The sequence below is a fragment of the Ptychodera flava genome, chromosome 1, assembly GCF_041260155.1.
Source record: "Ptychodera flava strain L36383 chromosome 1, AS_Pfla_20210202, whole genome shotgun sequence".
In the NCBI taxonomy this organism is placed as follows: Eukaryota; Metazoa; Hemichordata; class Enteropneusta; family Ptychoderidae; genus Ptychodera; species Ptychodera flava.
The window spans coordinates 21,386,023-21,408,739 of NC_091928.1; the positions used below are offsets into that span (position 1 = coordinate 21,386,023).

At 38.3% G+C, this 22,717-nt stretch overlaps 2 protein-coding genes across 2 annotated transcripts in view; both read right to left on the reverse strand.

Moving 5' to 3' along the window:
* The window catches only part of LOC139143494 (von Willebrand factor D and EGF domain-containing protein-like), a 57,466-nt gene extending 37,307 nt beyond the window's left edge, over nt 1-20,159 (reverse strand). Inside the window, exons 1-4 of the mRNA XM_070713865.1 lie at nt 20,080-20,159; nt 16,754-16,879; nt 15,838-15,938; nt 13,518-13,715 (exon numbers count right to left, since the gene is read on the reverse strand). Coding sequence (XP_070569966.1) covers nt 13,518-13,715; nt 15,838-15,938; nt 16,754-16,848 — 394 coding nt within the window. The 5' untranslated portion in view covers nt 16,849-16,879; nt 20,080-20,159. The remainder of the gene's footprint in view (nt 1-13,517; nt 13,716-15,837; nt 15,939-16,753; nt 16,880-20,079) is intronic.
* Nucleotides 219-10,311, reverse strand: LOC139145708 (von Willebrand factor D and EGF domain-containing protein-like). Its single transcript, XM_070717052.1, has 14 exons — nt 10,078-10,311; nt 9,516-9,599; nt 9,094-9,235; nt 8,331-8,578; nt 8,082-8,152; nt 7,745-7,820; nt 7,116-7,295; nt 5,097-5,305; nt 4,110-4,614; nt 3,217-3,594; nt 2,210-2,452; nt 1,451-1,562; nt 878-960; nt 219-287 (listed from the first exon to the last, which is right to left on the reverse strand). Exons 1-14 carry the CDS (start codon nt 10,309-10,311, stop codon nt 219-221), a joined length of 2,634 nt encoding a protein of 877 aa, XP_070573153.1.
* Nucleotides 20,160-22,717: the final 2,558 nt, after the last annotated feature.

Genomic DNA, 22,717 nt, shown 5'->3' on the forward strand with positions numbered 1-22,717 from the left:
GTTCTCTGTGGAATAAGATTTCGTAGTCTTGTGATGGAAGTAAATTTTAACCATCTGTAGCATATTTTGATCAATATGTTTATTTCTTTTTTAGCGTTCAGCTATGTCTCATGTTTCAAAATATAGTTTACATGTTTACACAGCCGATTTTCTCAAATCGATACCGGCTATGCATGGGTTCGCCTAGTTGCTGAAATTTCGGGCGCCAAATCAATATTTTACTCACAAATCACAGCTGCACCAAAGATAACTCCACCAACAAACCCAAGAAAGATTTGCCATCCTCCCTGTAACAAATAATACATCCCCCGTTATCGTTATTGCTGTTAGAGCTAGTGCCTCCTAAACGTAAAGATTTACAATAAAGAATGTCAATACGAAATATTTTAAACAAATCCTTAGCGTAGAAAGGAAGTGAATTTGATTCAAGCTTGTTAAGTAATTATGAAAGATGTAAACAGCACCTAAAGAGAGAAAGTGAAAGACACAGAGAGACAGACAGACAGGCAGACAGACAGACAGGCAGACAGGCAGACAGAGAGGATGTAAAGTTACACAATTACATTTCAATTTTATGTAAATAACCACTGTTTTGTATATAGGAGGTGTCTTTACGAATACAATCACAGAAATGAAAAGGGACAACACCTGGAAATATGTAAGATCCATATATTAGAAATAAACAGTGTTATCTTTGAAGACTTTTGAGCCACTACTCCGTTTCTGTATCCCGACTGTCCTATCGTTAGCTTTAAGGGAGACGGCGAGCTTTAATAAGTGGTGGAGAATCGCGTAACGATACCGATGAAATTATTATTGTATCAATTTTTGTGTACACAATAAATACAATGAGCTTTTCTAAAGTTAAGTATCTTACCGAGCTGTTTGGAGCGCCCGATTCCCCAGGACTTGTGGTTGTCGGTTCAGTCCAATTGGCCGAGTCAGTGGTCCAAATGATATCTGGAAAGGGTTAAAAACGGCATATTAGTAATACGTTTTCAAAACAGGATGGGTTCCGTGATAGGTCTTATACAAATAATTTGTCTGACAGTCTGTCTATCTTTATGGCTCCCTCTGTACATCTCTTTCTGTCTGTTTATCTGTCTGTCTGTCTGTACTGCCGGGCCCCACTCATCTACTTTAGGCAATTGTAGTAAAGTCGATAAAATATTTAAGAACAAAATGTTCTACGGTAATACCATTAACACGTTGGTTAGCTTTACGTTCATTTTATTGAACTGTGACTTCGAATTACTCTGCAAGAAAGAATGAGCGAAAACCTAAAATAGATGAGCATGTATGTTTTGTCTGCCGGTTAGTTTCATAAACGTACATTTTCACGTCTATTACAAATATTGCACCGAACATACTGTGGTAGCTCTCAACACATGTACTGGAACATTCACACAACACCAAGCCATTAATCCAAGCCACGGAATAGTTGTAATACCTTTTTCAGTCCATCCAAACTCGTCATTTGCTGCATCACAGTACTTCCCAGGCTCCAACCGATGCTGGTTTCCTTCAGCGAAGCACAAACCGTCGATGAGACATGAATCGCCCTGTTAAAAGAGCACGTTTCACACAAGTCAGCATCTTAGAATACTAATTATAATTTTCTCTGATTACGCAATGTAGATATTGTCAAAAACTGCACTTCAATTTCATTAAAAGTGCATGACTTTTTGTGTGTTACTCTACTCGTAAATCACATCAAAATGCCTAGACTTCATATAGTTAATAACGCCGGACAGTAAAAAGTATATGTTCTATGTGTTATGTTCTTTTTTGACATCTGAATTTTATTCTGGACTTGGCACTTGTCGCAAATAAGATGTTAGAAACGATGCATTGTGTTAGGAAAGCAAGTGGCGATGGCGAAACCTAATGGAAAATCTCGATGGCGTATAAACTTAATTTAAATAACTGCAGAAATCAAACCCTTTCCGGCGGCGAAATGTCGTTGATAAAAGCAATTACCTTACAGTTTTTATAGCAGCTTTTCCGGAGATTACTACCACTTTTGAATATTTTGACAACATACGACTTCCACGAGAAGTTTTTCTACTTTACTTCCTTTTTTTAACTTGTGACTTACGGACAATCAATGTTAATGTATTAAGATCAAATCAACCCCACACTGGTGATCTCAAGCTCCAAGAAATCCAGGAACGTGAGAGCGTTAATCCGTGTAGCGATTTCCTCTCACCTTTTTGTCGCAGCTTCCGCTTTCTGTACATTCGACACATACCGAGTCAAAGACAGTGAAAAGCAGTTCGTTGCTGAATGTTATGCCATCCAAGCTGAAGGAAATATGGGAGTACTCTACTGGCAGTTCGTTGTTGGTGACTGTTGCTGGATACGTGTTGATACCCGTGTGCTTCAGTGGACATGCGATTTCCGTTGAGCTTATGAGGTATGCTTCCGTGTAATACACTGAGATATGATTGTTCTGGTCGGAAAAACGGAGAGAAATATCTTAAATATTAATTAACGGTATTGGACATTGGCAATGTCCGCCTCAACTTGTTTGTGTTAAAGGGCGGGTATCGAAACAACTGCGCTCAGAGGGTGTACGGACTCATACGACTATGTGAACAAGGTAACAGTGAGGTTATTTCTAACATCAGGTTACGCCATCAATAAAAATGCAGTCATGCCACAATAGGAGTTGGTTTATTCAAACGGCAAAGTGACGCTGTTTACCAGAAACGTTAAGTTATTTATGAAACAAGGCAAAATTGTTAATAAGTGAAAGCAAGTTCCCTTAATCAGGATGTCAAACTACCTGTGTTGGCTTGAAGGGAGCGCGTCGTCGGAACTAAGCTCAAAGGTGGTATAGGACCCATACGACCGACGTGAACGCTATATCCACGGCATGATGGCAATGAGTGAAAATCAAAACATGTTGGTCATAATGTACTTCATAAAATTCAATAGTTGCAGCTACTTTGGCGTGATGCGTGCATGAAACACAATGTTTGAAAACAAGAAAGTCGCACAGGCGCAGTTCCAATGACCCCTTCCCTTTAAATCTACTTTTTTCAATCATGTTATCATCGACTAAACGATCATCACTTCCAACAATATGTCGAGTCCAGGCTTTTCAAAAATATAACATAAGCATTTATCAATACAAAAGAGGAATGTGAAAACGATTTCCATTTCAAAATAAGTAGTTCTGCTAGTAAGCAATATTTCGATATATCAAAGTACCTGACTCGTAAGCTTGACTTTACACATAAGTCTTTCTGATTTGACGAAATTCTCTCCAACGCCAAACGCTGTCTCACATGGCCTTGATTGCAAGTCACAGAGGGCGTCGTGCTTGAGGTTGCTCAGATGTATTGGCTGTCCTTTCTCATAAGAACAGTCACTCCCAGTGAAACCTTTGTCACAGACGCAGATGTTGTCGATACACTCGCCATGTTTGCTGCAATCACTTGGGCAAAGCATGGTAATGAGATCTTGAGGCGGCACTTTGTTTCCTTGGCCGTCTTTGTCGTACAAAGAGATGTTACGGAGCACGAGATCCATGCAATCAAATAGGAATGCTGCGGCCGTAGAGGGCGCAAAGTCGCGGGTATCCGTTGCCTGACAAAATATAAGACATTTCAATCTATGTTTAAAACATGTGGACCAAAAGAATACTGTAAAAGTTTGAGGGCCAGAGGCGCATGCAACCTTTAGAGGCCCTCGAAATCTTCAATACTTTTGACATTATGAGCCCTGTAATTGATGTCGTCTTTGATGTTCCTTAATAATGAGTCAACGATCGCCGAGTGTATGAACTGTCGAAGATTTGGAGGAATTAGTTATGTTCCTCACTGGTTGTTCAACGAGACATAAGAGTAGACTTTTAACGTCAAACCAAAACGACTGCACAGTCTATGGTATTACAGTACAGGTAAAACTTTGGTCCTCAATTTTTGGTATATGTAATAAAAGAGTGTACTCTCTCATACCGTCCAAACTTAGATCTTTCTAACTGTCGCAAGAAATATTAAGCAGATGTCACAGGTAGGTAAGCTTAGGCAAAGGAGCAAGGAACATTGTCGTCTGAAAAGCAAATATGTCACACAAAATTTTCATTGAAATCTTGTTAATACCTGTATATCAATAACGCACGTCTCATTGTACTTCTGCGTATTCAGGTTTGTCTTCTCGATGCATGCAGAGTAGATGGAGTTGGAGCTTAAAAACTGTCCACAAAACTCGAGTGCCATTCCCTCTGTAATGCCGCTCGGTGTCGGCCATTCCGGGATGCTCGGTTTGAATTCGGAATCATATTCAAACCGGATGTCTCCAGCCTCCACGTAATCATCTCTGACATTCTCCTGATCCGTTTTCTCGATGCACTGCGGACTTTCTGCGTGAATTGCTACACTTCCGTAAAGCGGGCCCAAGCATGATTTTTCACTGTGTCCTGTGGTCCCGTTTGCGTAAAGGTGCGTCATGTCGGTGCCGAGTCTTAATTGGTCGGTGTGCAGTCCGTATCCACAACAAATTCTGAAGCTGTCTATCCCAGTTGGACAGTTGCAGTACATTATATTGCTTTCCGGTATCCATGACAGCCGATCGTATCTCAAGAATAAATTCTCTTCGTCTAAAACCCTGTAAAAAGGAATGTACATCCGTAGTGAAGAACAATTCGTAGACGAACACATAGCCTGTACGTTTATTGTATTATTTATGACACATCTTTGATAATATTGTGAAAACGTGTTTCTATTTAGGGCATATATAGGGGCTGGCCTACGTTAATTTTAAGCATCAATACAATGTAGATTAATGGTCAAATATACGTTTTTGAGACTTATGGTTTCCAGTCTTACGATTTCTATTCCTATTTCTGATACAGATGTTTCTGATCAATTAGCTTTTATATATCTGCTTCATATGCCGTAAAGGTCAAAATTTTCTGCTACAACCCCCCCCCCCCCTGTTTTTTGAAGCTGTACTGATATAATTTTTTTAGCTCAAGATCGTGCAATAGATAATCAAACTTGTCATGATTTTTTCTGTAATATTTCTTCCCAAAGCTTGTATACCGGTCACTGTTGCTCATCGTTACGCCATCAATAATGCTTTCTCACCTCCATGACTCCGCAAAGTCATCCAGATCTTCTGTAATTTCACCGTTCCTCTTTGTGAAGTCGTTGGTGTCGTCATCGTCTCCATCTCCGCACAGCGCCATCGTGCGTCCGGTATAATCGGAAGGAAGGACGACAAAGACATCCAGCCACTTGCCCTGCGCACTGCTGACCAGCCGTACTTCAAGTGTGACACCAGAGTACATATACACCTTTGATAAAAGGATAGAGTTGTACAGCCGTCATTGTAAAGCACAAGTTTTAATCAATAGTTTATTTCAAGTCCAGAAAAAAATTGTGTGCCGTGAAGGGTTGCCAAGAACCATAATAGTCGCGCCGGCGGCTTACTAACTATCCATGTGCAGATTCATAACATACTGTGCGAGTTACCGGAAGGTGTCACAAGACCACTTATTCATTTCCCATAGGCGACCATGGTAGCGTTGAGCTAAATTTTCCAACTTTAGAACATTCAGCGACCGAAAATTTCATTGGCAGGTGTATAATCAGGCGTAGCTTGTACACCTGGTCAAAATTTCGTGTGAGCAAGTCCACGAAAGGTCAAAATAGTGCCCCCAGTGGTAATTTTGCGAAATTCAAGGCTAATTGATACACATGAGGTGGGTCTCATAACTCAACAGATTTCAGCTCAACCATATTACTGTCTGCGATTGGAAGTTGAGCAGTGCAGTTACTACTGCAACGAAAATGATGGCAAAATACGTCCTCTGTTAAACAAAATAGGTAGCTATGTTATCATGGTAAAACTTGGCAATATTTGTTCAACATTTTTACACATTACAGAAAATCTACACCTGCAGGGTCTGACATCGTTTACAGGAACTGTTTTCATCAGAAGATAGTTGTCGTACAAACATACGTAGCTGCAAGTAATAATTAATTCTATTTTATTCTTTACTATAACTAATCATGAATCAACAGATAACATTTCTAATCTTGACCCGGTCCCCAGGGAGAGACACCAAGGGCTGCGCCCTGTATGATATTATATGTGCATATCCGTTTAAGTAGAGCTCTACTTTGATCATTGTTTAATTGAGTTCCTTTCAACAATTTGACTTTGATAGCGCTTTTTTATTAGGTATTCAAAATAGGCATATATGCTTATTGCTTGTAAAGCAAACCAACCTGTCATATTCTGAACTTTATCGTTAGATGAAAATCCATATATATATATATATATATATATATATATATATATATATATATATATATATATATATATATATATATATATATATATTATATATATATATATATATATAACATATATATATATATAACAAAATTACTTGAAATACAAGATAATGATATCTGTTGCTTAAGTTTCATGTATCCTGCAATCATCAGAGGAAGAAGTGAAAAGGATTCTTAGCTCAACACTCTTATGTATGTATGATCGGGTCATATCATTCTATTTGTTGTGTTCTTAAAATTTGATAGATAATATCTGTTTTGGTGGCGACATTTTGAAACCAACTCCAAGCGTTTGTTTAACGGGGTAGATTTGTCAGCATTGATGATGTGTAGCTTTTCTGATATACAAAGATTACATCGCTTGCTTATGTTAGAGTAAGTTGATGCTTTGTCCCCATTTGGACCGCGCATGAAAAAACCACCTTTCCTCTGTTTTCTAACTATTGTCGACTGAAATCAACTCGACTTCGCTCTATGTCTACCCGAATAACTCAATCGCTCACCGAATTCAAATAAATTTGCTCTCGTGACGTCCCAAACCGGTAGTTTACCAGCGATTCATGGTAAAGGGTGAAGTTGCCGGATATTAGCAATCTTGCTCAATAAGTTGGCTACGGTAAAATTCAGAATGTTTACTATGAATACGTAAGAAAAAAGCGCTATCGAATTCAAATAATTGAAAGAAACTCAATTAAAGAAACTCAGTTTAAGTATGATTGAATAGAGCTCTACCTTTGTCTGTCTTAGACAGACATGCAGACAGATTATGAACGTTTGAAAAACAGTAAATAATGATATTCTTACATAATGTTTGTTTCCATACTGCTGATGGATGGCAGTACCAGGCGACAGGTTCTTACTTGGAACTGATATCCTCAAACTGTCTCTGTTACAGATGTCCATAATGACAAGGTCATTATTCTCACGGATCGCCACTGCACAGTTACAAGAAACCTCAGCGCAGTCTGTAGCCGCTGTCTGTACCTAAAATATGTTGTATACATGGTAATATTGCCTAGTAAATCACGGACATAAACTTGCATTATAATTTTAATATAGTCATAACACAGAAAATTTAATGCACTTGTTAACGTGGTTTTGACAATACTAATACATTTTGGCCTGTTTGTATGGCGTGTGAAACTGTACTGTAGAACGTAGACGTAGAAGTTAACATGATTGGAACAAACTGGGATAATTGGATCTTCATATTTTTCAAATTTCTCAAAAATGTTAGATATCCTATAGCTGAATATCTCAATATTACAAATTACTAATAAAAGCAAGTGTGTAACGTAAAAAGAAAAGCAGATGAGCTTACATTTGCAGATTTTCAAGACGTTACTTCACTATCCAATTTTCCCAAATAAGTTCCAATCGTGTTAGTTGCATTTTTCACTACAATCGGAGATTAGTCTGTTCCATAATCTTACCTCCAGTATACTGCCTTTGTCAGTTGTTCCTCTAAGTAACACAAAGTATCCGGTTTTCAGCATGGTGTACCAGAGTCTGCAATCAAATTGAAAATTAGGACGGCAACAAAAGCTTACACCTTATATCAATTCTGTAACAAAAGGAAGTCATATTTAAGCCTCACATTCTTGGAGTAAGTACATTTTATTCGCTAATTCGATCGACCTACAACAGCTTCAAGAAACTCTTAAAATAGCTCCAATACAAGAAACTATTTACTTGTGATAGACAACTATCCTGAATGAACTCTGCAATTTATCAAGTTTTAATCCTTCGTAAGTAATATGAGCAACTTACCCATCGAAAGTCCTGTAATGTGGGTCACCAAACGATGAGCAGCGTTTATGATCCACTCCAATGACAGAGACCTAAGTTAGTCATAATTAAAAGTGAAGCATTCTATAAATGGACACTGTGTAATATTTTGAAAGGTCGATGCTTTGTAGCAATCTGGGTTGCTTTTAATGAATATGGCATGTGTAAAACGGACAATTGTAATTGGATGCACTTTCTTCTCAGAACCAACCTTAAAATAGCATATTGTACCTGTATTGGTTGAATTTCATACCCATCAAAGATGGACACGTAGCTGCTGTTAACACAGTCTGGAGGGAGTACTCTACTTCTTATGGTCACGTTTCGGACGCCGTCGTCCATGAAGTCACGTCTCGCCACAATCGTGAACTCCGTGGTCGCAGTTTTGCTGGTTTCATCCCAGTCACGTGGAGCTATCGCGATGTCGCAGCTATCAAACGACAGCTCTTCATGGAAATAATCGTCTTCTGTTTCCTCACCTGAAAATTAAACATCGATCTAAGCACTTCCCGCTTTTATGAGACCGCAACATACAGGATGTAAACTCAACAATGGTAAAATCACCAAAATTCTAGGGGTCACGCTGCTTCATAAAGGTAACGAGACCCCCTAAGAAATCTAGGTGTTTTCGTTATGAAGACTTTACTCTCCAATACTGTTTAGGTCATGACCAATACTTTACTCAACTCTCTCATAATAATGTTCAGCTTTCAGTTTGTAATCATCTCGCTTCTTTCGCTATGCAGACAAGTCACGTTAAGACCAACAATTTCCTGTGGCAGAATTGCTGAAAATAATTACCCCGGGGTTTTGTTGTCTACATTAACCTCTTGATATCGTTCCCCGTTTACAACATTGATAACAATTTATTTTCATGTATTGTGGTTTTCTGACGATTAGCTCTCAATCTGTATTGTGGAACGTCACGTCAAGTGACGTATGGCTATAAATGAAATAATGAAATAAAGTGTTTTGCACCCTGTTGCAATCTCACCTTGCGACTGAGCTAGTATATTGATACGGCAGGCTGTCATATACGTCAAATCCTCACAGAGAATTGGGATCGTTGACCAGATTGGTATCGTCGTTCCAAGTCCATCGGACTCGCTCAGTACCAATGGGTCATCTGTGCTGACCTAAATGACAACAATGAGTCATTGTCACAACATTTAAGAACACATCGTATTTTTGGATATCTTCTTCTTTAAAGCATTCCCTGTAATCATATGCAGAAGTCTTGGCGTGTGATTTCTCCATTTCCTACCAACGTGACCACCAGCCCAAATTATACAACCATATATTTTATCTTTTAGGCTCCAAAACATTTTTAACAGGATAAGCAATGTAATAATTATGAAAGCAAACCGACACATTCCCTTAGGAAATTTTAAAAGGAAATACGTTACTATTCTTTACCTTGATACCAACGAAGTAATTGTCACTTGCATACCAATGACTTTTGTGGAAATTCTCGTAGAAGGAACGGGCTCGACATCCAACCTGAGGAGTAAGAAGTGACGTGGTCAGATTCAGAACAGTGTTACCCTCATTTAATACTTTAGCTGAATGCTAAAGATATCGCCAGTCCTGTGGCTCCAAGTTTAATCTCCCTGATTAGTGCTGTTTAGAAAGCCTTGCACTGTTTGCTTAAGTCTGCACAGTAACAAGAATACTTGGGAAGATTGATTATTCTTTGAAAGTTAAATAAATAAATAAATAAATAAATAAATAAATAAATAAATAAATAAATAAATAAATAAATAAATAAATAAATAGATGAATTACGATTTTAAGCAGGTCTTCATGAAAACTGCGGTACTTAATGTTCGTCCAGTTTCGCTAAACACCCATAGGTTGATGGAAATTTGACATCTTGAATAAATGGAAAGTAAGCCATATCGCAAGAAAACGCAGACACAGAGATGAATAAAATAAGTTTATACTCACTTGTAAGTTATCGATTAAAATGATCACTTACCATAACTCCAAGTCTCCCTTTCCTGTACGAAAACACCTCACCCGGTATAAGGGTCGATAAAGAATTTACGTGCAGTATAACCGATTCCACGTCATCGTGGGTTTCGCCATCAAACAACCAACTAACTTCACAGCGGGCTGCCTGGTCATATTGGTCGGCCAAATCCACGGTGCATTTAAAATGGAACGTGCCATGGGTCAATATTGGCCCTTCAAGCACCGGGGGTCCTTGCATTATGGGAAACATCTCTGAAAAGGACATGACTGATGTCACGACAGTTTTACTTTACAGTAAGTGGGCGTGTAGTGTACAATGTTTCCCAAGACGTCACCAGGATGTGCTGTTGAACACTGGAGGGAAGCAGCTATACTAAGGATGAAGACGACGATGTGTTACTATGGTGTCCAACCCATGCCAAAATTACTTCTTTGATTTTACAACTTGACATGCAACTCCAGTTTCTATTCCACTATTCCACGTGCTATTCCACTACTCCGTTTTCTATTCCACAACTCTGTATGCTATTCCGTTTTATATTCCACAACTCTGTATGCTATTCCGTTTTCTATACCACAAATAAATTTTACGCTGTATCGTTTTCTATTTTACAACTCTGTATGCTATATCGTTTTCTATTCCACAACTTTGTATGCTGTTCTGAATTTCATTTGACAAGTCCAAATTCGATTATGAATATCATTTCACAACTCAACATGCCATTCTAGACCTAGCTCTGCGGAGCAGGGCAGTGTTACTGGCTATGAAACAAGATTCGCAGCGACGGACGTGAAATGGTCCCCTCGCACAAAGAGAGAGAAAAATGCGAGTTGTGGAATAGAAAGCGGAATAGCATACAGAGTTGTGGAATAGAAAGCGGAATAGCATACAGAGTTGTGGAATAGAAAACGGAATAGCATACAGAGTTGTGGAATAGGATACGGATTAGTGGAATAGAAAAAGGAATTGCGTGTCAAGTTGTATAATCAAAGTAGTAATTTTGGCATGGATTGGACACCATAGTGTTACTTATCCAATGTCTACATATGTATAATACACAATAACAAGCAGAAAAGGCCAAAATGCTTTACAAAACACATGAACATATTTTCCTGTCGTATAAGCAGTATTCAGAGACTCTTTTTTTGTTAAACAAACATATTATTGATTATTAACATGTGTGTTCATTGACAAAATTACCATCATCGCTTACTTGGAAGATAATTTGTTAAATGAATACTAGTAAATAAAAACAACTGATTCAAGACTGTTATTGATCAAGGCATTACATATACCATTCGCCTTGTATGGAAGTTGGTTAATCGATAGGGTTTTTTTAACTCTAACAAAGTATTCTGCCCTAGTCTCGGATACTATTATTCAGCCTATTAGACATTTTCTCAATTTCATGAAAAATGACGTCATGGGACTGTGAGAATGTACTTAGTGGTAGGCAATGCATGCAACGTCAATTCGTCGCTTTTCGAAATATATGCTTGGTGTATGTTTCTCTGGGTTTGTAAACTGAACGATTAGTCGTCCGAGGGCGCTCTCTACGCTCCCAAGAGAGGGGGTTAAAGAGCGCCCTCGATCGACGGAATTTTCAGTCTATGGGTGGGTACCTCTTTTTTATGCTACATATACTCTCTCTTCATATCACTTACCCACGCAGTCTTCCCCTTCGTCGTCATCGTCACAAATAGGCTCCTCTCCTGTTAAGTAAATGAACTCGTCATTTGTAGTAACTAGTCTTTTCATTAATATTTTGTCTTTGTTTACTTTTTGTCACATTTTTTCCTACTATTGAAGCTCCGTAAGCTGTAACTAATGTATTTGTGATGTATCATTTATTATTTTTATCCTGTTTTAACAGTAAAATATTGTTCTACACCCAAAATAAGGTTTTAATGTCTAGTTTTCAATCTTTGACATGGCTTTTACCATTGTTTGTTTTTGACAACTCACTTTTAGTCCCGACTATCAACAGTAACATTGCCTGTCACGCAGAACGCCCTGTGTCTGTGACCGCAAGGGTATCAATTCGCTTTTTACTAACTACCATAGTATTTTTTGTATATGCAGATCAACACATGGTAACCTTTGTTTCCTGTACGTGGCATAGACCTGCCATGTCAAATCTTATTTGGAAAGATGTACTTACGGAGTCTAGACAATATTATTTATCACAATAACATAGAGGGACTGTGTCACAATATACCAATATATTGATGGCAAAAATACAGCGATCTGATTGGTCGAGACGTAAAAAATAACCTTGCTATATTCGCGATATGGCACGGTTGGCCCGGGAACGCGCGCAAACCCTCTATTGGAGAAAACTCTTTTTAAAGTTTCGCGCCAGAATTTCAATGTACTGCTCTTATAACATAACAGCAGTAAAAAACCTCGGTAAACCATTCATTATTGACGTGTGCACTCACAATCGCTCGTGCATGCATTATATCGTGAACTGGCCAAAATCTCGTGGTATTCCCATCGCTTGGGTGGTTTCCTGCTTAAATATATCGGTTTCTATTCCTTAATATCTTGCTAAAAAATTTCCTATTCTTCCTTCCAAATGGACAATAGTGGCAACTTGTGATAATATTTCATGATTTTTGTTTTTGCGAAATAGATACTTTTTCCTACATCTTTTTGAAGAGTCTCGAAATACTAGATATCAAGATAAATACCTTCACAATAGACCATGTTACATCTTGGCGGTGGAACCAACGAGTACACGTTAAACTCGGAGCAGTTTTTGGCATCGATGTTCCAACTTTCTCCACAACATGTGTCATTATTTGTAGTGACACAGACTGTTTTTGGTGCGATCAGTTCGTCAACTGTCGGCCGGAAATCTGTATGAACCAAATTCACAAAGATGATTGATGTAGATGTAACCTTGTCAGTTTACTCCGTATGACAATTACAATTTTTCTCCGAATGTAATGAATGGGGATGAAATATGGATGTTGACATAGCAACTCGTTAGTAAATCCACAAGGGGAGAATGAATATGTTGGAATAGTTGACAGTTGTAAACTCCCATAGACTGTCCATGACATATGCTTAAAATTGGGATAACTGTTTATATGTTTATATTTATACTAATCAATAAATCGATCCGTAAATCAGTCAATCAGTCACTAAATAAATCAATCGATCAATCTTTGGGGCTATCAATTTATTAGTCAGCCAATCAACCTATTTAAATCAGTCTGGCAATCGGTCAGTCAATGAATAAGAAATAATGAATGAATGTGTCAATCGATCAATCAATCAATCAGTCAACAATGATTCATTCAATCAATCAATCAATTTAATCAACCAATCAATCCACCTATAGGCCAGTCAATTATTAAACCAGTCTATCGGTCAGGCAGGCAGTCAGTCAGATGACTTAAGCAATAACTTTTAAAACCGAGACATCACAACTTCACCTTTGAGCCATATAGGCATATCAGTACTGCAAAATGCTGGCTGTACACATGTGCCAGGTATATCACCGCCAGCATCACTGTCCAGTCTGTACCAACCATTGTCAAGGCCATCGTCACAGTAGGCGGGCTCCATTGGATCACGTTTTAAGTACATACTCCGCCAGGGTTGCTGTAGTGTGACGTAGGACTCACATGGATCTTGCGATAGGGACAAAGTAGCCACAGTTTAGAAGCAATTTTAGAAAATACAAGTCATCGTTGATGACACAGTCCCCACTTGTTAATGGGTACTTTGATTACAGGTCCTCAGAGAGGATAGAGTCCTCTTTATTAGGTCTGTGGTGAAAATACTTTGATACAGATGGCACTCAATGGCCAAGAATGAGTTCCATGGTGATGAAAACATAAAACCAATTTAGGCCACTATCCTAAAGGTCATTAAATGAGTCAACTGGGAATTAGTTGACAGGATGTTGCAAAACATTTTTTCATACTATCCTAACACTAATAGATTATCACCGGTACCATATTTCATAAAGTTAAATGCAGTATTTACAACACTATGAGATCAACATCTGTATCAAGTTTCATCAATTTTGACGTTGTATTTGTGGATATATCACTCTAATTAGGAAAGTTTATTACATAAATGACACTGATAAATGTCTTTTTCACTATTAAAGTAAGTGAGTTTAACATCAGTACAAAGTTTCATGAAATTTGATGCGGTATTTCTTGACATATCAGCCCAATTATGAAACTTCAATAATTGACATGACACTGCTACATGACGTGAAACAAATTGACGAGCATGTATAAAATAGGTCAATGTCCTTGTACCAACTTTGAATGATACTGGTGGAAATATGTCCGAGTTATGGCTCAGTACATGAGAAAATCGTAACAAAATCGCCGCCATGCAGCGATATTTGATCTTACTGTCTAAAAAATCAACACGTATATGTATGACATAAGTCAATGTCCAGGTACAAACTTTGAATAAAATCAGTTGAGACTTGCCAGAGTTATGGCTCTCGACATGAAAAAACCATTACAAAATTGTTACCATGTGGGAATATCAGACCATACCGAGAAACACATCGACGTACATATGTATACTATCAGTCAATGTCCTTGTACCAACTTTGAATAAATTTGCTTGTGGATGTCTGAGCTATGGGTCAGGACATGGAAAATCGTAAAAAAATGGCCACACGGCGGCCATATTAGATCGTATCACAAAACAAATCAATATGCATATGTATGACATAGGTCAATGTCCTTGTACCAACTTTGCATAAAATCAATTGAGATATGCCTGAATTATGGCTCTGTACACGAAAAAATCGTAACAAAATGACCGCACAGCAGCTATATTGGATCATATCACAAAACAATTTAATCGTAATTAAATGGCCGCGTGGCGGCCATATTTGATCGTATCAGAAAACAAATCGACGTGCATCTCTATGACATATGAAGTAATCCTTGTACCAAGTTTGAATGAAATCGCTCCAAGCATCTCTGAGATATCTGCGTGAACGGACGGACGCACGCACGCACGCACGCACGCACGCACGCACGCATGGACGGACGAACGGACATGACCAAACCTATAAGTCCCCCGGACGGTGTCCGTGGGGACTAAAAATACAGATTTCGTAAGAGAGAAACAAAATACCCAACTTTTTCATGAGATGAATAAATCGAAATCTTAACTGCAATACGATGTCGATCTCGTACACGAAGATCTACCAAAAGTCAATCATACTTTATGATGTCTACGATAAGAAAATTTGGACCGCGCACGAACAGTATATACAAAAAAAATGGACAGCAAGACATTTACACAAAATAATAATCATGTCGGTCCGGTACAGCTGTGATGGGAAAAAAGCGAGAGAAATATCGCCTGGCTCACCGCCACTACATCAAATTTCCTCATTTATTAGTATCAGGTAGTGTGCGCCTTGAAAGAAAAAGACTTAAGCTTAAACTTTCAACAAGGAATCTTTCAACCACACTCTTGCAAAACAAAGCATAAAAAGCGGGGGGGGGGGTTTCGTCAGCGTTCAAAAATTTGTACAAGAAAAAAAAATTACCCAAGATGTACCGATACTGAAATTCAAAATGGCCACCATCCCTGTGTTAACTTTATGAAGCAAAATAAAATTTTCGATTTTCGAAAAACTAAGACGGTGGAGCTTTAAAATTGACTTCCGCGAGTAGTAGATCAGAAATCAATTGTAAAAGTTTGCATATCTGTTGCCGAGGTGCATTCTACGTTAAATGTACAAGGGCAATGTGTGCAATGTTTCACCTAGGCACTGATCTCTGTCCTTGTAGAAACCATCGCAGCAAAAATAGTCCTGGTAATAGTCCCTTCTGTATCTTGTTCTATATCCAGTCCTGTACGATCTCCTGTAACGTGGAAAATTTGCTGAAAACATTAAAAGAACTCTTCCGTTAAAGGTATGCTGTCACCTGTTCCAATTTTGCCACAGTTACCATGGAAGGAGAAAATCTAACCAATCACAGATTTTAAGCGGGTGGCCGCCTTTTAAAACAGCGCCCCTACATGGGCATTTTGAATACCAAGGAACGCCGCCCCTTTGATCATATATTTAGATTACAGGTGACTGTATACCTTTAACACGTAGACAGATACTACGTGCCCCTTCTGAAACCTCCCGTTCTGCACGATAGGGTGCGCCCTAAAACTTACAACTTTGTAATATGTCAAAGATGTCTGACAAGTGGACTCTTGGTTGTTACCTTGTTATGTCATACAAGAGGCGTCTTGGTAATTATTCTATTATTTCAAATTTCGCGTCCTCTCAAAAATTTTTCGATCATGGTAAATCGCAGTAGAAGACAAGCACCTTATTACAATGCGATGTATAACTGCAAGGAATCAAGTAAAAGGGAGGGTGTCGTCGGAACTCTGCTCAAAGACTGCCAGGGACCCCTAAGACCGATGTAAATACTGTATCCAGCGTATGTTGGCGACTGATGAAAGTTGAAACATGTTTTTCAACAATGAATATCGTAAAATCGAATTGTTGCAGCTATGTTGACCTGATGCATCTGGATACCATCCACGAAATACGTTGTTTGTAAACAAGAAAGCCGCACGCGCGCAATTCCGAGGACAGCCCCCCTTTAAACTTAATCATTCGGCACTTCTCGACTGCGTAAACGGAGGCATAGCATGGGTATAACGTGCGCATACTTACATATACTTAGTGCAGCGACTCCACCCAAACCAACCACAATTTTCTGTCGTCCGCCTCGAATACGACTGGGAGTAAGGCTCCCAGTAGGAAGTCATCTTCGATTTAGTGACTGAGCAGACATTTTCCCTGTACACCGACAAAGAAGGAAAGATGGTTAGAGAGTTGCTTGCGGTATGAACTATTCGGGGACAGCAATGTATAATTTCTGAGTGATTTGAGACTTGTCAGCATCGCGGCAGAGGTTTCTTCAATTGATGTTCTGCTACAGTAATTAAAATACGCGTACCTCATAGATATGATGAGTCTTTCAGATATGGTGGACCCGGAAAATCACGACAGTGGAAAGGAATCGTTAAATAACAACGAGGACTAGTGTTAGGGAACGCTAAATGGCGATACATAATTATCCAAATTCAATAATTTACGTTAGGATTTTGATTACAGTCAGTTCGGATACCAGCCCAGCAATCGGGGCTAAGGTTATCTAGATCTCACCTGGACTTAACGGCTCAACAAAAACTCAGCCACGCCGTGGAAAAGCAAAGACCGCTGTCGTTATCGCTTATGAGTAATTATATCATACCAGTATATTGATGGTGCAAATGCAGCTATCTGATTGGTCGAGACGCAAAAAGAACCGTGGTATATTGGCGATATACCACGGTTGGCATACGCGCGAGCTCTCAGCTTTAGCAAAAACTGTTTTTGACGCCAGAATTTCAATATACTGTTATGATATAATAGCAATAAAACACACCCAGCGACGGTATCTACTCTACCACAAGATTTTGACCAGTTCACGACATATATGCACGAGCGATAGTGAGTGCATATATGGAGTGAACTGGTCAAAATCGAGTGGTATACCGTTGTTGGATGTGCTTTATTGCTTAAATATACAGCAATATTAAATGTAGATTCAAATGTTGCATTTATTTGTCATGAGCTCTCAAGTTTATTCATAAGGTAACACGCACCGTCAACTGTTCAGGTAATTACACAATAGAAAAAACAACATCAAATGCGTCGTTAAACTATGTTTTGTGATTCACCGTACCGTATATGTGTATATTATAATACGCGTATAGTTAACCCTAACCCTGCACAGTTTGACTCGGCGATCAAGCACTACTGTTGCGTTCGTACACAATAGGAAGTCTGGTTTCGAAACAACACTGAATAAATGACTTCATCTGTTTGAGCTTGTTCGAAACTCGCTTGTTGACTGGGAAGTGCAGTAAAATATCTTCACTGTTTCGTTTGCCACGACTGTTTGTTCTGTCGTACAATAAAGATAAGCGCCAAAAACAATATAACCGACTGTTTAAAAATGTAAACAGCATGCACCATTATTGATTCCCTCTGCATAGATGTGAGTTGTGATTACGTCCAGTTCCCCCTAGACTGGATGATCCATCGCTCGAGAGTAGGGAGCGTCCTCGAGCGACGGATCTTTTAGTCTTTGTGCCCCCACGTACCAAAAGGGAAGACCACATAATGCAAATGTAAACTCAATATTTGGCAGATATGGTAATGATCACAAAGCATCAAGGAACTTTGTAGCCAGCAGGCTGCGGACATTGTGTCAATAAAAATGACATCTGCGAGTTAGCTGTACTATAGTTGTAACAGCCAAAGACGAGTTGGTGCTGCTTGATCTATCCTGTATATATATATATATATATATATATATATATATATATATATATATATATATATATATATATATATATATATATATATATATAGATAGATAGATAGATAGATAGATAGATAGATAGATAGATAGATAGATAGATAGATAGATATATAGAGAGAGATAGATAGATAGATAGATAGATAGATAGATAGATACATAGATAGATACATAGATAGATAGATAGATAGATATATAAAGCCCCAACACAACGTGGAACAACATAATGTGAAAATTTTAGAAAATTTGACCCAGCCATAGGAGAGTTCAATTCTTTTGGAAATCTTGAAATTGGGAGAAAAGAGAAGCTAGAAAATCGGGTGATTTGCATACATTTGCATAAATTAACACTTCTTTATCATGCAACTTACGACTGCTTGACAAGCTGAAAGGTGAACCCAACCAATAATTTAATCTTGGCTCAACAAATTAATTAAAATTGTATGAATGTTTGCAAAAATATTATTTTTTTGAGAAAAATACGCTGTGTTAGATGTACCACCCCGTTATTACGGAAATCATACTGACTACATTGGGCAGTACTCCCTTGTAACTTTGGTTAGTGACGCTGCTTCTGATATAATTGACCACATACCAAGAGTAATTCAATTACGGCTTCTCCGCTGGCTTGAGTCGACTTCGCAACCCTTTTTACAATATATTATACATATTATACATACATACAATGTATGTATATATATATATATATATATATATATATATATATATATATATATATATATATATATATCAACTCTGCCAAAGTTGAAACATTGTCTAGCAGACGGTCAGACGTAGTCTAAACACCACCACCACATATGTCCAATAACTGTCCAAGTCTTATCACTTTCTTTCAGGTGTAGTTGTTTTGACTACGCCTGACCTGCTGCAAGACATATTTCAACTTTGGCAGATTTGATTTCTCTGTGATCGACTTGAATTACTACTCAGCGTTTATTACTGTAACACCTGACAGTGTGGCAACACCTCAATTTAGACAATATGTCTACTTTGCGTGATGCCAAAGCTTCAAAAGCAAACCACTGTAATATCTTTCTCTCGTTCATTTTTTATCAAATCTACTATTTGAAAATCATGAATTGGAGCGGCCCAAATAATCACATGTTATGAGACCGTTTCCCTATTTTGAACGCCCCGAAACTGTGTTATCTTTTTGCGATAACGAATCTAGGCAGTACATGCACAAGAAGCAAGTCGCGGCAGCTGCACGCGGAATTCGCCGTTCGCTCACACGTTTTAAGACAAGTCCGTATATACCACCCGATATGTACGATACGCACCCGATATGTACGATACGTTCAAGGCCAAGTTTTGACCATTGATGTTTCAAGAAGCCAATGACACTTTAGATACCGTCAGCGACGAAAACGAAACAGTAGAACAAACAAACTATAAATGAAGCAAAACGACAAACATGCACCATAAACGCTTGTGTACGCAAAAATGAACATCAATAGCAATATATCAAAGTATAATATTATGCACTATTCTGTATTGTATACCACTAAAACGAAAACTAACTCTTACATCATTCTATGGCTGTCTGTTTTATATATATATGAGACAGACAGACAGACAGACAGACAGACGTAAAAGCTGAGAAACGTACCCATTAGGTGGAAGTGAATTTGCTCCTCTATCACTAGGCCAGGATGATCCCACCGAAAGCAGAAGACACAATATCGGAACTGCGAGCGTTAGATGTATTTGGCGCAGCATTATTATTTCAAAATCTTGCTCTGCAGTTTGCTCAAAGCGATAAGTGGTTTCAACGTTCACCTTTACCGATACACGAAAAGTGAATCACTACAAAATAATACATGATATATGTTTGATTCTAGTCTACCTGGACTAGGGGCAATTTATCATTTATAGGTGCTTTAACCGATCACAAAACACAAGTTCGTGATTGGTTGGTTCAGTAAAGACGGGGCTTCGTAGTACCTCTCAAGTACCATAATTCTAAATATATTGAAGGGTCCTGGCACATTATCAAGGGACATGCTGGCCGTTTCCCCATTCTTGAGATACTCTGACAAATAATTAAGAGTGCACATGGCTACATTATCGTCGTTTAACACGATTGGAACTAATTTAGGATAATTTGATTTTCATATTTTTTAAATTTCTCAAGAGTGTTAGATGCCAGATAGTTGAATGTTGCAATAATACAAATAACTCATAGAAACAAGTGTGTAATGTAAAAAGAAAAGCAAATGAGATTACATTTGTAGATTAAATCGGCATTACTTAACCATCCAATTATCCCAAATTAGTTCCAATCGTGTCGTTTATACTTTAGCACGATGAGTCTGCTTCCACACTACTACATATTTGAAATTCAAAATGGCCCCCACCCCTGTGTTAACTCTATGGAGGGAAATGAAATTTTCGATTTTCGAAAAAGTTGGTAAAAATTTTACTTACACCAAGAGCTTAAAATAACCCCCGTAAGTGATAGATCAGAAAAGAATTGGGAAAATTTGAGAGTTCAGATATGTGTTCCGAAGGCGCATTAAACCTACATCGTCCTATTGAGACTCGTAAATCTTCAATTAGTTTCGAACCTGTCAAGGTGTCAGGTATCTCGACAGTCAGATTAATTGCACTGCATGCAGAATAAAGTGTCATAAAATGTCGTACATATGGAATCCTGAACTCAAATGTTGTGAATGCACCCCTTGCGATCATATCAGGTGAATTACAAAAATTGGTACCAAATGTAGGCCCTGTTTGTAACTGTAGGCTTACAATTCAATGAAGATCAATTTTGGAAGAGAAGTAAACATTGTCACCAAAGGTGTTTGTTCCGTAATATCGACAACCCTTCCGCAGTATCACTTACACATTATTATCTCGAATATCATTGCAGGTCCTCATGGTTACAGTGTTTAATTCTTAGAAATAGTTTTTATGTACTTCTGCTGGAAGTGAGACCATCACTTTATGATGACATCCATCATTGATAGTTGAAAACAACATTCAGGGATCAGCATCATGAAAGTCAATTACACTACTGACTTAATTGTCTTCCCCACTACGTCGTTGCTAGTCCTAATGTAAAATGGAAAGGCGGGGCCTTATTGATCGGGATATGTCCCTCAGGCCATACCAAGGTATGCAAGGATCAAATTCATAAACTTAGTAGGCAAATGTTCTATGCGTCATTTCATCATACCATCCAATATGGCAGCTATGCGCCCGTTTGATGCGATTCCACGTCCAGAGCATACGTGCAATACCCTACAACATATGTTTATCAATTTTTGGCATTATACCATCAAATATGGCCACCGGGTGGACATGTTGTTAACCGTTTTCACGTCCATTCCTCCGACGTGTCTGAATTGATACCATTCCAACTCAGTACGAAAACATTGTAATGTGATGTTCGTGTGTGTGTGAACTTGCACCGATATAAGACCGAGTATGACCCAAATGCGACCAGTTTGTTACGATTTTGTCCAATTTTTGAACCCTTGGCCGATGGGCAGCCATTCTGTTATGACATTTTATGTTGGAAAACCTTGGACAGACATATTTGAGACTTTCAAGGTCGATTTCGATCAATCTGGTGTTGATAACCATGTACTATGACGCATATATATGCACACTAATTCGTGTTGTAAAATGGTCGGTGTACTATGACATACACGAATATCGTGCCGTAAACATACACTCAGACCAAATGGTCTTCAGGTCACGTGACTGTGCTATGCATTTTCGAGTACCTATATGTCAATGGTTGTCGATAACATGGCCATCAAGTCATCAGCAAACACGATCAACAGATCAAGAAGACAATTGATCCACGACAACTAGTTTAATTTTGGTGGAAAATAGTTTTATAGTCACATATCCTTATACATGTTATAAGAGCACGCTCTATCTAGCCACAATCCTGTAACTTGCAAATTATTACTGCCTCGATTTCGTACTGAAACAGGTCAAAGGACTATCGCCATGCGTGCAGCTCGAGCTTGGAATTCTTTGCCTGACATGATTAGATGCAGTACTAACTTGAATAATTTCAAATCCCAGATCAACTTTTACATCAGAGACAATGTAAGCAGGTAGACTACTTCGCATTTCAGCAGTGTTTTTTTTATATTTTTATCTGTAGTCATCGTTTAAGAGTTTACCTGTACTGATTTTACTTTTTTACTAATTTTCATGTTGTAAATTTTAATATTTGTTTTACTTTATGTAGGACCCCATGGTAGATTACAACCTTATAGGAGTCTTTG